The following is a 16,154-nucleotide window of genomic DNA, read 5'->3' as shown; positions in this document are numbered from 1 at the left end:
TCATCTTTTAGGTTTGAAAAGGGAGAAATATAGCCAGTTATAATGGAAGATATATTTATCTAAAAGAGAAGGAAATGGTATTGGAATACCAAAGATTGGATTGGAGTTAGTTCATGTGAGGAAGACTAAATTAACAGCAATTTGATGGTTCTGTATAGGAAGGCATTTGGTAATTAATATCTTCAAACATGATAAACTCCAAGAAATAAATGCTTATTTAAATATGCTGAATTAAAAGATACTTGAGAATCAAAAGGTGAAAGGTATCATAAATTGCAAGATATTTAAGCAGGTTATTTATCAGAAGTGTGAGGACATTTTTCCTTGTTTCTGAAATTTTTTTTTGTCAAAACAAATACTGGACTGAAGCAAAATAAAGTACTATATATTTCTGAATGTTTGATATTTTCTCAATCATGCTTTCACAGCATTCACTACCAAAGTGGGTATTATGTGAACTGCCATTTAAATATCTTTTTTCAAATGTATTGGAGTAATGCTCTTAAGATATATATATATATTTTCAAAATTATTTTTTCCAAAATTATAATTTTTAAAAATAAATGCTACTAGGTACCAACCTGTTTCTACAAATTTGACTATGCTGGAATGATACAGGAAGTGTGAAAAATAGTTGAATTTTATTTGAATAATTTCTGTATTTTGTTTTATTAGGAGAGTGTCAGATGACTTTTATCATCTGTCAGATGGCGTTGTTTCATGATTTCAGCTTGCTTTCTTCAAAATGTTGAATTGCTTTTTGTATAAATGAGCAAATTCAGCTAAACCTTTTGAACAACTCTTTCAGGATTATACTAAGGTGTTGGGGGATGTAGTCTTGATTTTTCTGAGCCTTTTATTGTTGTGGTATTTAAAGAAAGGTTCCAAACTAAATGTAGTCTCTTTCATGTTCTGAAAATAAGTAGCTGTAGCACTCTTTCCTATAAAAAAAATCTTTATAAAAGTAAAAAAACTTTTCATGCTACTTTTAAGCCAGTCTTTATAGCATTAGGTATTAAGAACATAATACAAGTAGTTCTTGACTTATGACCACAATTGTCCCAAAATTTCTGTTGTTAACTGAGACATTTGTTAAGTGAGTTTTGCCCCATTTTATGACATTTCTTGCCACAGTTGTTAAGTGAATCACTACAGTTATTAAATTAGTAACCCAGTTGTTAAGTGAATCTGGCTTTCCCAGTGACTGAGCTTATCAGAAGATCGCAAAAGATGATCACATGATCCCCCAGGACACTGCAACAGTAATAAATACTGTGTTTCCCCAAAATAAGACCAGGCCTTCCTTCCTTCCTTCCTTCCTTCCTTCCTTCCTTCCTTCCTTCCTTCCTTCCTTCCTTCCTTCCTTCCTTCCTTCCTTCCTTCCTTCCTTCCCTCCCTCCCTCCCTCCCTCCCTCCCTCCCTCCCTCCCTCCTTCTTTCTTTCTTTCTTTCTTTCTTTCTTTCTTTCTTTCTTTCTTTCTTTCTCCTCCTCCTCCAAAAGAGGCACCAAGTGTTATTTTCAGGGGATGTCTTGCTCACCTCCGGCACCGATAGCCCTGCCCAGGAGGTCCACTTCTTCTGGGGCTGAAGGAGAAGCTTCATTCTGCAGCTGCATTCTGGCCTGCATTTTGTAACCAGGCCTTTCCAGAAGGCCTCTGCAGCCAAGTACCGAGCAATGGATTCAATCCATAGCTTGGTTCTTGGCTGCAGAGGTCTTGCGGAACCGAGCTATGGATTGAATCTATAGCTCGGTTCTCAGCTGCAGTGGCCTTCTGGAAAGGCCTGTGACTGAGAAATGTAGGCCTGGCTGCAGAAGATGCTGCAGAAGAAGTGGGCCAGCAAGGGGAGGCCTGGCTACATGGTAAGTGGGTGTGGGGCGCATGGGACAATTACACCCCCCCACCCTAGCTTGATTTTTAGATGAATGTCTCACCCCAAAACGGGCTTATTTTTGGGGTAGGGCTTATATTAGGCCCACCCCCCAAAAATCAAGCTAGGGCTTATTTTCAGGGTAGGCCTTATTTTCGGGAAAACACGGTATGAACCATCTGAATTTTGATCACATGACCATGGGGAAGTTGCAAAGGTTGTAACTGAAAAATGGTCATGTCACTTTTTCCATGCTATTGTAACTTTGAATGGTCACTAAATGAACTATTGTAAGTCGAGGATTACCTGTACTGAAGTTTAATATTAACACATTTCTCTCCTTGCCCCTTAATATTGAAGTTGACAATTTTTTCTAATGCAAGAAGTTTGAAGTTTAAAGGAGATAATTTCATTTCTACTCATCCAATCTGGTTCGGCAGGATGGGCATGCATTGGCTAAGGAGTACTGATTGACAAGGGCCAAGAGGCCTTCCTTTTCTCCTGTAGTGCCCACCCTTTATTCTCCCTCTGGAGATTAGACCCTGACCCTGCAGTCTTTTTGTAGACCAGTAAAGACCAGGACAGCCCTGGGGTCCTCAGTATGTGAAGAGCCTGTTTCCTGGCTGTATTAGCATTACTGACTGTTGTTTTTCTCAACTGCTATGTATTTTAATTTTTGAATTCAAAATATCATTGTTTTTATACTATTCGTTATTGTTCACTGCTGAGATGGGCAGCTTTTCAAACTGATTAAATAAATAGAATCTAATTCTGCTGCCCCATTAGCATTTAATTTAAATTTGCTACTTAAATACTAGCATCTAGATATTAATCCACACAATTATTAGAACCAATCAGATTTGATACATCATGGTTAAAAGCTAAAATGTGGTTTAGTGAGAGATGGCTAGATGTACAAATATAGTTTTTTTAAGTCAAACCTTTCTGGTAGTTTGCTGCTCATTGTCTAAACCAGTGGTTCTCAATCTTTTTAATGCCATGACCCCCAACCGGTTGTAAGTCGAGGACTTTCCCTGCCCGGGAGCACCGCACATGCGTGGTACCGCCCCCTGCGCCGGCCGAGGCGTAGCTGGCAAGCGGCAGAGACTGAGCAAGCTGACCACTGGCTGGGCCACCAGCTGGCCCAGACCAAGGGAGATAAGGCACCCGCTAGGCCCCACGCGCGCCAGCAACCCTTCCTGCGCCCGCCGGCCTCCCACCCCTGGCCCTTTTTTACTTACATTTTTAGTAGTTGCTCAGCAGGGAGGGGTGGAAACTTCCAGACAGCTCGCCTTCGCTGCAGACAACTTGCAGCACTGTTTGTAGAATGGGACTTTTGGCGGGCTCAGCAGGGCAGAGACAGCCTGGACAATTCCTATTGGCTTTTGAAAGCCAATAGAATTAGACTCTATTCGAGAGAGTCTATTCTGTTGGCTTTCAAAAGCCAATAGAATAAAAGGGAGTAGCACAGCTAAGGAAAAGGGGGGAAAAATGGCGGACTGCGTTGTTTGGCAATCCCCGTGAAATGGTCGTTCGACCCCGAATGGGGTCCCGACCCAAAGGTTGAGAACCGCTGGTCTAAACTATCACTACTAAATTGTTTTTCCATTCCTTTGTCCTAACTTACAACCACAATTAGGACTGGCAAATTTACTGCTAAGCAACATGGTTGTAAAGTAAAACTGACTACACCCAGCTTACAGCATCCATTCTCATTGTAGTCATTAAGAGAATCATCACAAGTACAATATTAATGGCTATCTTCATGTAATTTAAGTACAAGATAAGACACTACATATGATTTGCTAATCTAGGCTGAGGAAAGCAATATGTAGCTCTCCTAATGTTGAATTACAACCCTTTAGCCAATATAATAGAGGCTACAGGATGACAAGAATTGCAATGCAATATTGTGAGGGATGAGTGTTAACCGCTTTAGCAGAATGTACAGGAATCAATACTACATACCTAGCTTTTAATAGAATGGCATGTTGATTGTGCAGTGCTATTCACAATACAGAAATCAAGATTGCTGGATGCAAAATACCTAAAACTTTTTCTGAATATGCTCTATTAAAATAAATGTGCAAAAGTTATCATCTAACACTACTTTGACAGAAGAGTTCCCAGAGGAGTGTCTTCCGTTGTACACTGAACTCAAAAAGTAGTTTCTTTTTAGTTACATATAAAAAAACATATACCCTATAGTGGCTGTTCATTAGGAATATAAATTAGTAATGGTTCAGAACAGAATAGTAACCACTCTTTTGTTTCAGAGCCAGTTTTTTATTTAAAGCTGTTGTTTTAATTTGTTTTACAGTTTGTTCAAACTTTCATTTATAGATCAAGCAACTGTCTGGAAAGAAAACATGATGTTTTGAAGTATGAAAGGATTACTATTGCTATATCAGAGGCTACGAATATTAATGGCCAAATCTAGGTGAGTATATTTACTTTCAACCAGATGTTTCTCTATCAGAATCTGAACTCATCCTGTATATGAATTACAAGGTATACAGTTGTTATTATATTTCCTGGTCTGTAAGTAGATGGAATGTAAGTAGTTCTTGCCCCCAAAAACAGAGTTTTTATTGTGCTTTCCAATTAGCTAAAAAAGATTGTAAAGTTATTTGATAATACAAATTGTGGTTTTTCCAGCTTTTATTTTCACGCTCAAGTTATTTCTGTGGCAGTAAGTACCTTTGCCAGTTTACTATTGTATTCTAGCTATAACCCTTTTAAAAGAAAGAGATACTCGCATTACCTTTCTGCTAGAACATTTATATCTTAACATTTTTCCATCCAAACATTCTACCATGGTATACACATTGATCTATTTCCCGTAGTTTTTCATTATTTGTGTAAAATCTGCAGCATTTGCTTTTCTTTTCCATTTTAAGATCTTGTTACATCAAGCAGTCTAATGTTTGCTGCAAATCATTTAGCTTCATTAAATTCTGCCCAGCACTTTCTCAAGCATACTTAATAAACTAAGTTTCATATAACTTTTGCATTCGCCCTTGTTACCTTTCCTTTGTATAGGGAAACATCAAGAGCATTATTATTAAATGAATTATTATTAAAAATACAATATTTTAGAAATATGGAGTTCCTTCTTCATTATTCAAGCATTTAAACATAATATATTTAAGACATCTTTACATTTGATCTCTTTATATTTCTTTATAATATCTATCATGTTTTTAATACTTTGCAGTTATTTGCATTTCATTTTCCATTCTTTATATTGCATTTATCTTTAAAACAATTCTCTTTACTGCGGTATAGTAATCATACGGTCTTCTAAAGAAGTCATGGGTAGCTGTTGTAGCTGTCCTGATAAAGAAGCAGTCCCTGATAACCATCGAAACAAATTTAAGGTACAATTCTACATGGAAACTTTTGAGTGCAAAGTTCTTACTTGAGATTGAGAAAGAAAAAATATTAATTGTAAGGAATGATGGAGATTTGTGTGGTAATTTTTAAAAACCTACTCAATTTTCAAGTTGGTTGTTAAAGTAAGAGCTAAGTAAGGTTGAGATACTAGGCAATCTGTGTTTGTATATTTTGGACTATAACTCCCATTAGTGCAGAACTAATAGATTTTGAGCACTGTAAATCAAATAATTGCAAAAAAAATCATACTCCATACTCTGCTATATTATCTGTGCTACTTAGTGTATAGAATGTCTCTATTATTTACCACAGAAATTATTTGGATATTTTCTTGTGTAACATTTTCAGACTAGAAACAGTTGATATAATAATTCATATCACCAAATCTTTGGGATAAATTGTATCTATTTGATGGAAAGATATGAAATATATTTTGTGATATGTAGAAACATGTTCATATTTTGGGAATAAATAAAATACCAATGAGCTTATGCTAAATTTATTTTCTGTTATTTAGCAGTTTTTAATAAATATTTGCTCAATTATATTTAGTAAAGTATATGGTTGTGTATAAATAAATATTTGAGCTTGATTATGTGAATCATATATTTATTTTCTGAAAAATATATTTTCTAGGTTATTAATGTGGATGATGATGGTAATGAATTGGGTTCTGGTATAATGGAACTTACAGATACAGAATTAATCTTGTATACCCGTAAACGGGATTCTGTCAAGTGGCATTATCTCTGTCTGCGCCGTTATGGCTATGATTCCAATCTTTTCTCATTTGAAAGTGGACGAAGATGTCAAACTGGACCAGGTATGTATAAATAGTTCCCTATTTTATAAGTCTGTTAAATGGAATTCATATATAAGGTAAAGCTAATAGTATTGGTGACATATGAAGACTTAGAAATACATAGTATTAACCAACCTGGATCAACTGTACTTAGTTGATCTAAATGAATTATTTGATCTAAATGAAATTTCTGTTATGGATATTCTTTTGAGCTTCTGAAGTGCTCTGACAAGTTCAAAGCCCTATTGATAACCTACTGACAAAGCAGAAGGCCACTGTTTGCTATCCCATAGTTTTAAAAACTTCCATTGCAGGCAAATGGAAAAAGTGTATTTAGATCAATATGAGAGCTGGCTGAATGTTGTGTCTGGCAGAGGGATGGGTACATCAAAGAAAGTCTGCAAGCTTAGTCATGCTCATCTGCTTTCTGCCTCCCCCCTCGCCCCTTTTTTTAGGCCTTTCCAAAACCAGAGATAACCAGTGACAGAAAGAACCTGGCATGAAAGGAAATTAGGAATGGTGTCTATCAGATTCCCCCTCTTCACCATAAGGTTGGAACTATACTATATACAGTATTTGGAGAAGGAAACCCAACCTTTTCATCCTGAAATGATGTCCTGCAACATAGGATTATGTTGTTAAGGAAGTTTATTGACATTAGACAGTATTAACCTAATTGGCATTCACTGGTCAAGAAAGTAATTTTAAAGTCATGTTTCCATTCACCTGTACACCATCAATTGAATGATCAGTGACAGCAGGAAAAAGACATGTTTCAATTAGAGTTTATTGGATTTCAAAAAAAAATACAATGGCCAAAATCTGTAGTCACATAGGGAAATTAGGAGAAAATATAGAGTGGTATGATGACGATACAATAGCACTTTTCCTATTAAGAAAGATTTTTAATTTAAAAATGGACCACAGAAAGATAAAATGCTGGAAAGGAACTAGATTTATGTTTTCTCTTTCTTTTTTTACAACTGAATCCAGGTAATGGCTTTAGTATGAGTTAAAAAAAATTGTTATAAAATGAGAAATTGATTGCTTCAAGGAGGTATGATGGCTACTAATTTAGAGAGCTTTAAGAAAAAATTAAACAATTTCATAGAGGATAGTTTTTATCAGTGGCTATTTGGAACTTCATGTTGGTATACAATGTACTTCTGCTGAAAGTAAATATCGGGGAAGTGCATTTGTAAGTCATTGAACTCACATAATGGCCTTGTATAAATCACATCTCAGTTTAGTCTCTCCCACACTATTCATGTGTAGATAAGTGACATAAATTGTAAACATGTTTATATTCTCAAAAGTTAAGTATCATTTTTATTGCATTTTAAAAACTAAGCTCATGTAAATAGAAATATTTAACCATATTTTCAGGATCCAATTATATTTGACAACACACAAACATGACCCCATCTATTTATCAACATTTCAGCTTTTTGTTCAGGAAGTATGGTTACATGCAGTATAAATAATGTATGTCTTTATGGATTATTATCTAATTATCCAAATTATTAATTTATCACTAATGTGTAGTATAATATTATTTTCCTGTTTGTACGAGTTGTATGTTTCAGCATTAAGTAACTCTGTAAAAATAGTTTTATCTTAAAATGCTAGTCTTCACTGTGTATTGAAGTTATTGGTTATACATTACAGCAGGGGTTTCCAACCACTGGTCCATGTCCATTGCATGCCACAAACCGGGCCGCGCAAACAAGCAATGCCCCATCCATGGGATGCGGGCAGCATGTGAAACCACACCCCCTCCGGTCCGCAGAAAAATCTCTCTCCATGGAACCAGTTCCTGGTGCCCACAAGTTTGGGGACTGCTGCACTACAGCTTTCATAATGTCAACTCCAGTTGGTATAGAATGGAAGCATTTTAAAAGTCTTATTATTTAGAATCACATTTGTTAAAATTGCTCTATAAGAGAAAATTCTTAATACATTTCAAGTTTAAAAACCTACTTTCCTTGAAGCCTAGACAATTTTCTTCAAAGATAGCATCATCCCAGACAGTATAGTATTGTGCATGGCCTATCTACCGTTAGAAAGTTTGCATGACACATAAGTCAACAGGTTACTATTTAAAGGGGGGTATTGAGTTGAAATTTATTACTGGCTTGAATAGAATAGTACATAATTGTTTTAATATTATTTAATTAAATGTTTGATGTTAGATAAGCTAGCAATAGCAAAGACACAGTTGCTAATAAGAATGTCAACTTAATGCTTTCAATGGGAAAATAATACAACACTGCAACTATACTGTTTTCTTTTACTAATGAGAATAAGTTGGGTTTCATGGAACAACTCTAGAGGAAAATCTTTGATACTTCTTATTTTGTTTCTGTTTTCAATCCTTGAGAAAAAATCAGGATTTATTTTATTTGTTCTATTCATATCTGTCTTCTGGTCCTTTAGGTTTTAATGGTGACGTGAATCTGGACTGTGCATCTTGTGTTAGATCCTTCTTACTTTATGTAGGAAGTTTACATTAATTTTGGTACTATAATTGACCAGAAAACTTGAAATGTATTAATTGTGAAACTACTATGTTTCCCCAAAAGTAAACCCTAATCCAAAAATAAGCCCCAGCTGATTTTTTTGGGGTGGGCTAAATATAAGCCCTCACCCGAAAGTAAGCCCTAGTACAAGGCAGGGCGAGTCAGTTCAGATCTTCCATGCAGCCAACAGCCCCCCCCCCACTGCTGGCCTGCCAGGGCCCTTTACCAGCGGTCGCCAGTGCCCTCTCTGTCCCACTGTCTGCTTGCCTGAGCTCGCAATGAACTAAACCCTCGGTGAGCCCCAGCCTCTGCCTGCCCTGCCTGCTGGTCCTACTGCTGCTGGGACATTTCTTGGTCGCATTGGGTACCGTGTGGCAGCCAAGTGGCTGCCTGTGCTGCTTCTGCCTCATGGGGCTCTTTGCCCACCTGATTGTGCTGCTCTGGGCTGCCCTACTGGGCTGCTCCTGCCTTGCATGAGGTATGTTGGCCCAAATCCAGAGTGCCAGCCTACCAGGACCGTTCACCAGTGGCCGCCTGTGGAACCATGCTGGCACACCTTCACCTTTGGGCTGCTTGAGCACCAGCCTGCACACCTACTCGATGCTGCAGGTGCTGGGTTAAGGGCTGAACCTAGTGCTCTTCGGTCCCTGGCATGCGCTGCAGCTCTCATGCTGACTGGGCGCTATTGGCCTCTACCGGCTGCTCCTGCCGGATCACCTTTTGCCCGGCTGCTGCTGCCACCGCCATGAGGTGAGGAGGCAAGGCAGGTGGCAGGGGGGTGGAGTTGCTTCTCTGCGCCTGCCAGACACCTGCCAAAGCTGCGCAGGGTAAGGTTGCCACGTCCGCCCCCACCCAGATGCCCTTGCCTCCCCGAGCATTTTTTTACTAACCTGCCTTTCAGCTGCATTGCGTTTCTCTGTTTGCTTCTCAGCTTTCGCCGCATGTTTGTGGGACAAAAAAAAAGTTCAGTCATACTTTTTAACTTCTTGAGATCTCGCCTGGCAGGCCAGTGGCAGGGCAGCACTCTGGATCTGAGCCAACTCACCCTGCATCAGGTTCGGCAGCCTTTCCATCGCCCCCCACCATGGTTGCACCAGTCCGCCATCATGCTTTTGCCGCCGTGTTACTTCTTCACCCCATGTACAGGCCCTGCCCCATCCCCCGCATGCTCGTGGCCTACTGGTACTGGTACTGGCAAAAAGTAAGCCCTCCCCAAAAGTAAAACCTAGTACTTACTTCAGAGCCCAAAAGTAAGACAGGGTCTTACTTTTGGGGAAACACAGTATGTTCTTATAAGAGGCAATAGTTCCTGAGTAATATCATGTCCTGTGCTAAGCACATTAGGCTATAAGTGTACTCCAAAGTTCTCAGTCTGCAATTACAGTCTTGAAAATAGTTTTCTGATATAGACACCAAAAATTCTCCTTGGGAATTGCAGGAACTTATAATTGTTAAAAATTTTAATATTAAATATAATAGATCTCTTTCATTAACAGGTATATGAGTAAAAGGATAATGCATACATACATTATAGTGATGTCTAATATATGTTTCTGCAGGGATATTTGCCTTTAAGTGTGCTCGTGCAGAGGAACTGTTTAATATGCTGCAGGAAATCATGCAAAATAATAGTATAAATGTAGTAGAAGAACCAGTTGTAGAAAGGAGTCTACATCAAACAGAGATTGAGATTCCAAGAACACCTCTCACACCTACCAGTAAGTTGATGTATGAGTGGTTCATTGACTAGGCTGATATGATTTGTTAAGGTTGCCAATTTTTTTTACTCTGAATGTTTCAAGTGATAATTACTGTAAATGCCAGCGTATAAGACGACTTCCGCGAGCGCTGAAATCGGCGCCAAAGACGGGGGTCGTCTTATACGCCGAGTCGTCTTATATGCCGGAAATACTGGTAGTTTCCGGCGTATAAGACGACGTTCTAGGAATGCGGCCCAGCTATAAAGACGGGGGTTGTCTTATACGCCGGGTCGCCTAATACGCCGGCATATACGGTATTACACATAATTTTCATACCACATGATGGTTAATATCTTAGAGGAAATATATAGGAATTAGTGGACTAAAATAATGTGTCATAAGGGATTCAATTCTGTATATTTTTTTTCAAGATGACACCTGATAAGAATGGAATGTTAGCAACTGTTACTGAAAGTTTCTGGAGGGGTGGGGAATGTTGTCAGCAGAGTGAGCTATGACAACTTACTGTGGAGTCAGGACAGAGTTTAAATTGGAGAGGCCTACTGTATAAAAGCAACTAAGACATATTGGCCCTCTGGCTGTACTGAGGTGATCTCTTGGAAAGACTTCAGAATAGGGCTTTGTCCTGGGATTTACATATATTTGCTACTGTGCTTCCCGAAAAATAAACCCCACCCCCCAAAAAAGACCTACCCTGATTTGTGGGGGTGTGTCTAATATAAGCCCTACTGCAAAAATAAGCCCTAATTAGAACCCCGCCCACTCCGTCCCACCTGGCTGCCTCAGTGTGGCAGGAGGCCGCACAGCACATCATACCACTGCCGCCACGAGGTGAGGGAGGGGGTGGAGCTGCCTCACACGCCCCGCACCCGCTTACTTCAGCCCCCCCCCCCCAGCCAGGCCATTCCTTGCTCCCTTTCAGTCCCCTTCCGGACTGCCATGCTACCCTACGGAGGATGGGTGGGGTAGGTCTGGTTCTCCTCTGCCATTTTGGAGCCAGGGGGAGTGACAGTGAAAGGCTCCGCTGCTGCTGTGTGCCGCTGGAGGGGCTTTCTTTATGCTCTGGCCCACAGATCACCTGCCTAGTGGCAGCCGCCTCCTCCTCTACCAACTCTCCCAAGGCTTGTGCTGTGACCGCCACCTCCCTCCTCCAGCCTTTCGTCACCGCCACTGGAGAGAACGACTCTGCATAACGATGTAGAGCAGAGAAGAGCACTTGCTTGCCACCCTGCATCGCCCCGTATCTCTCTTCTTTTTTCTCAAAATGGCAGCCCCGTTTCCTGCCGCTTCTCCCAGCGCTGCTATAGAGCTTGGTGCACCATCGCCCAGCTCCTCCCTCTTCCCGAAAATAAAAAAAATTCTTCACTAACCTGCTTTCCAGCTCTGGCACATTTCTCTCCTGCTGCAGGGAAACAGAGTTCGTGAGACTAAAAAAGTTCAGTGAGACCTTCCAACTTCTCGTGGGGAAAAAAAAAAAGATCTCGCAAAGTTGGAAGGTCTGACTGAACTTTTTTAGTCTCACGAACTCTGATTCTCTGCAGCAGGAGAGAAATATGCCAGAGCTGGAAAACAGGGTAGTGAAGAAATTTTTTTGCTTTCAAGAAGAGGGAGGAGCTGGGTGATGGTGCACCAAGCTCTATAGATTAATAAAAAAAATGAATTTCAACAACTGTAGAATCTGGCTGAAGCACAACAAAATTGACAAAAGTGAAGATCTGAATATTTTCTGAATGCACTGTATATAGATAGAATTATAACTGTTTATTGTTATAATGACCTACCATGCTATGTTTTTTCTTTGTTTTTTCACTTTTTTGTTAAAGCATGTTTTATGTGTTTTTCTTTTTCTCTCTGACAATGTATGTATCCCCTGTTGTCTTTGTTTTTTTGCTCTTTTTTCTCATTTTTGTTACTTATTAAAAATCAATAAATAATTACTCCAAGTCTTGAGATTGGTGTGAGTTATAAATTTTAATGAGTAAAGTCTAATGCAGAGCAGGCCAAACCCAAGAATTGCATTCGTTTTTATTTTTATTTACTGTCCTTTTAGACATGTATCCAGTTTTTAATATATATGGCCTTTTGCTCTAGGGGCCATTTTAATACTTTCTGTCCTGAGCAGAAAGTACAAAATTTGCTTTCCTTAAGATAAAATGCTGATATGAAATTCTGTTGAGCTCTTTATTACCGTGTTTGAGTCTGTGTGCTTTTTGAGTTTTTGACTCCTGGCAACTCTCTGGACAAGTCCCTGCAGTTGTTATAATCTAACTTGTAGTGAATTAGTATTTATTAATATATATTTTTGAAGGAATAATATTATTGATATCAATGGAATAATTGGATTTTCTTTTTAACCAGCACCTGGATTAAGTGGGCAGAATTTACCTAATGGGTACCCAAGGCACCCCTCCTATGGAGATGCCTCGTCACATCCTTCCAGCAGACACCCTTCAGTAGGAAGTGCACGTCTTCCTTCAGTAGGTGAAGAATCCACACACCCCCTACTTGTAGCGGAGGAACAAGTAAGTTATTCTGAATTTTCCATATTCTAATTCTATTGTAACTAGCCATTATTATATATTTATATTAACACTGCTAAAATATGCCCTGTATATGATGGAAGTACGTTGAATCCAGTTTTATGTTTACTGGATGTCTACATTATTATATACCACTGTTGGATACAATAAATCTATGTGATCAGGATCAAAAAAGAATATGGTAATGTATAAGATTGACATTTGACTCTCATCTTTTGCAGGTCCATACATATGTGAATACAACAGGCGTACAGGAGGAAAGAAAAAACAAACCAACTGCACGCACACCTCTGGAACAAAAGGTTCCCATTGCAGAAACAAACAAGGGAAGGGAAGAAGAGACTTGCTCTGATAGCAGGGATGCCCAGATTGTACTGGAACCTGAAGGAGTCAAATTTGTTTTGGGCCCTACCCCTGTCCAGCGACAGTTAATGGAGAAGGAAAAACTGGAATCAAGTGGGAACAGTATTCAAATTAGTGGGAACAATACTGAAACAAGTGGTAGCAGTACTCAAGCTGGTGGAAATAGTAACAGTGAATGGGATACTGGATATGACAGTGATGAACGCAAAGAGGTTTCTTCTGGTAATAAACTAACATATGAAAATGTAAATAGATTGTCTATCCCTAATGCTCCAGGCCTCAGGAGAGGTCGTCTAGTGTCATCCAGTACTTCTGATACTCAAAACATCAACAATTCAGCTCAAAGGAGAACTGCACTGTTAAATTACGAAAATCTTCCTTCTTTGCCTCCAGTTTGGGAAGCTCATAAGCTAAGTAAAGAGGAGGATGACAGTTTAGGACCAAAGACTCCCTCTTTGAATGGCTATCATAATAACTTAGATCCCATGCATAATTATGTCAATACAGAGAATGTAACAGTACCATCAAGTGCTCACAAAGTTGAATATGCAAGACGTCGGGACTGTACCCCTACGGTCTTCAATTTTGATATTAGGCGACCAAGTTCAGAACACAGGCAACTCAATTATATACAAGTTGATTTGGAAGGTGGCAGTGACTCTGATAACCCACAGACTCCCAAAACTCCTACTACTCCACTTCCCCCAACACCAACCAGGCGCACCGAGCTATATGCTGTGATAGATATTGAAAGAACTGCTGCTATGTCGAACTTGCAGAAAGCACTGCCACGAGACGATGGTACTTCTAGAAAAACTAGACATAACAGTACTGACCTGCCTATGTGAGCCTGAAAAGCAGTAGTTAAATCATTTGCACCTTTGTGAAGAATTGTTTTAATTGGATGAGTGCTGTTTTATCTTTGAATGATCACTTTTCATAGGTTAATAGATTTTTCTGAATACTTCATTTGCTTGCTTAAAGGGAATTTAAGGTAGAAAAAGTATTAAATAACATTATCACTTTATAATTATAGAAACAGCTTTTAACTATTTTTGCCATTTTTATAGTGCCTATCTTATTGTCTGAAAGTTGTAGTAGCCAATTATAATAAATCGGCCATGTGCCTAAAATCACTGTCAAGGCATTATGACACTCCTATGCTGCCTGAAACTTGCATTATTTGCAAATCAGTAAAATTTCTCATAGTATATTAATAGACTTACAGATCCCAGTTGAATTTATGACTTCGTGTGGTATAAATGAGAAAGATTTTAGTCAGCTTCAGTTGTCAAATCATGATACAATTTTTTTCCCAGAGTGCTGGGTTTATGAGAAAGAACTGACAGGCAGCTGTTACCCTCCAAAGTTCTCCTAATAGGAACAGCTTTCTATAGTAAATCCTTTTATTAAATCTAGCAAAGCCAATTTTTAGTATTGAGGAGAATGCTGTTTAGTGGCTGATTTGGGAGAGATAAAAATGGATGAAATCAACATCTTCATTAAGATTTCATTCAGATGTCATGTAGCTCATGGAATTGGTTTAAAATTACCATTGATTTTTAGATGCACTTTAAATTCACTAACCATAAGTCCAACAACTAGTAATTTAAAACATGCTCTGGTACAATTTTATTAAAAAGTTTGTGTTGCAGTTCTAAAATTTTTTTTTCTTTCTTTCTCAAGTTATAACAACAGGTAATAATATGAAGAAGTTACATTGTTTAGTGGGAAAATGACATAGACCTAAATAATTTCAAACCTTTTGCAAAGTGAAGATGGATATTGTTAAAGGACTATTATGCTTTATGGGCTAAGGGCTATAAATTGTATATATAGGACACAAAGGATGATATTGCATTTACCCACAATGCAACTTTTCTAGCTCTTTTTTTTATGTGTAGTTCTATTACTTTCTCCAGAGCTGCTTTTGAAGATCTCCAAAGACCTATAAAGGCCTCCTGGAACAGACTGTTCCGTGCACTCTGAGAGGATACAACCAGAAGTTAAAAAAAAAAAAAGAAAGCATTCAAAAGCACTACTAATGCACAGGTCTCTTTAGTTTTTGACTTCTGTGTTATTTTTTTAAATATACCAACTTGTTAAGATTTCAGCTACTACTATTATATGAGATATAGCATTAATTTTTTTCCATCAGGTTTCCTTCCATCAAAGAATTTAAAAATTGTCTTGCTTTAGATAGCAGCTACATTTTTTTCTATACTTTTATACAGGTACTCATACTCTAGATATTTTTAATGTAATTCACAATCAAGTATCTACAGTGGTTTTTTTTTACCTTTTACTTTTGAAAATCTTCTTTTACCTCCCTCTTTTCAGTTGTATCAGTAGTTTAATTCTGTATGTAATTTGTGTTCAAGATATTTTCTGTTTTTCATCTTGTTCCGTGTCTTTCATATGTATTGGAAAGGCTCATTTGTAATATTGTCAATTAAGAGAAAGCCAACTTTCACAAATTTAAAGATGCATTATGTTCATTTCGGAGCAATAAGTATTTGTTATTTTTACAGAGGCATGGTGTAATACGTTTTCATAGTTTAACCTTTAAAAAGGAATTGCAAACCGAAGTATCAAAGTCAGAATGATGGATTTAATACATTGTATGACTTACATATAGAAGTAATATGTTTTAGTTCTATGAATAATGACAGTTTGTGGCCCTGTTATCTATAAGCAAAAATCCTTTCAGTTCTGTTATAAGCTACTCTTTTCTGTAATGTTATTGATATGTTCATTTTAAGCCAGTTTCACTAAGAGTAAAAATGGAGTGTCTACTGAATATATAGGTCTTCTCTTAAAGTAATACTCATAACTCTTTAATAGATACTTGATAGCTTAATTACTCCTGAATATTTCCTGTACATTTGCCATTTGCTGATTTTTTTTACCTTTCAATCTATTTTTGACTGTCAAATTCCCAGTTA

General features: G+C 38.1%; 1 protein-coding gene across 6 annotated transcripts in view; it reads left to right on the top strand.

Annotated features, from left to right (window-relative positions):
- The window catches only part of FRS2 (fibroblast growth factor receptor substrate 2), a 65,543-nt gene extending 49,836 nt beyond the window's left edge, over positions 1-15,707 (top strand). For 5 of the 6 annotated variants that reach the window (XM_039344501.1, XM_039344504.1, XM_039344506.1 and 2 more), the window contains 6 exons: positions 4,212-4,308; positions 5,157-5,248; positions 5,901-6,087; positions 10,145-10,303; positions 12,665-12,828; positions 13,068-15,707. In XM_039344501.1, coding sequence (XP_039200435.1) covers positions 5,183-5,248; positions 5,901-6,087; positions 10,145-10,303; positions 12,665-12,828; positions 13,068-14,057 — 1,566 coding nt within the window. In that variant the 5' untranslated portion in view covers positions 4,212-4,308; positions 5,157-5,182 and the 3' untranslated portion in view covers positions 14,058-15,707. Of the gene's footprint in view, positions 1-4,211; positions 4,309-5,156; positions 5,249-5,900; positions 6,088-6,521; positions 6,618-10,144; positions 10,304-12,664; positions 12,829-13,067 lie in introns of those variants that run through there. The other variant, XM_039344507.1, reaches the window with a different exon arrangement.
- Positions 15,708-16,154: the final 447 nt, after the last annotated feature.

Source organism: Crotalus tigris, unplaced genomic scaffold (assembly GCF_016545835.1).
Source record: "Crotalus tigris isolate CLP2741 ecotype Arizona unplaced genomic scaffold, ASM1654583v1 scf7180000017916.3911339, whole genome shotgun sequence".
Classification (NCBI taxonomy): Eukaryota; Metazoa; Chordata; class Lepidosauria; order Squamata; family Viperidae; genus Crotalus; species Crotalus tigris.
The sequence above is the reverse complement of the archived record's forward strand: the minus strand, read 5'-3'. Positions and strand labels throughout refer to the sequence as shown.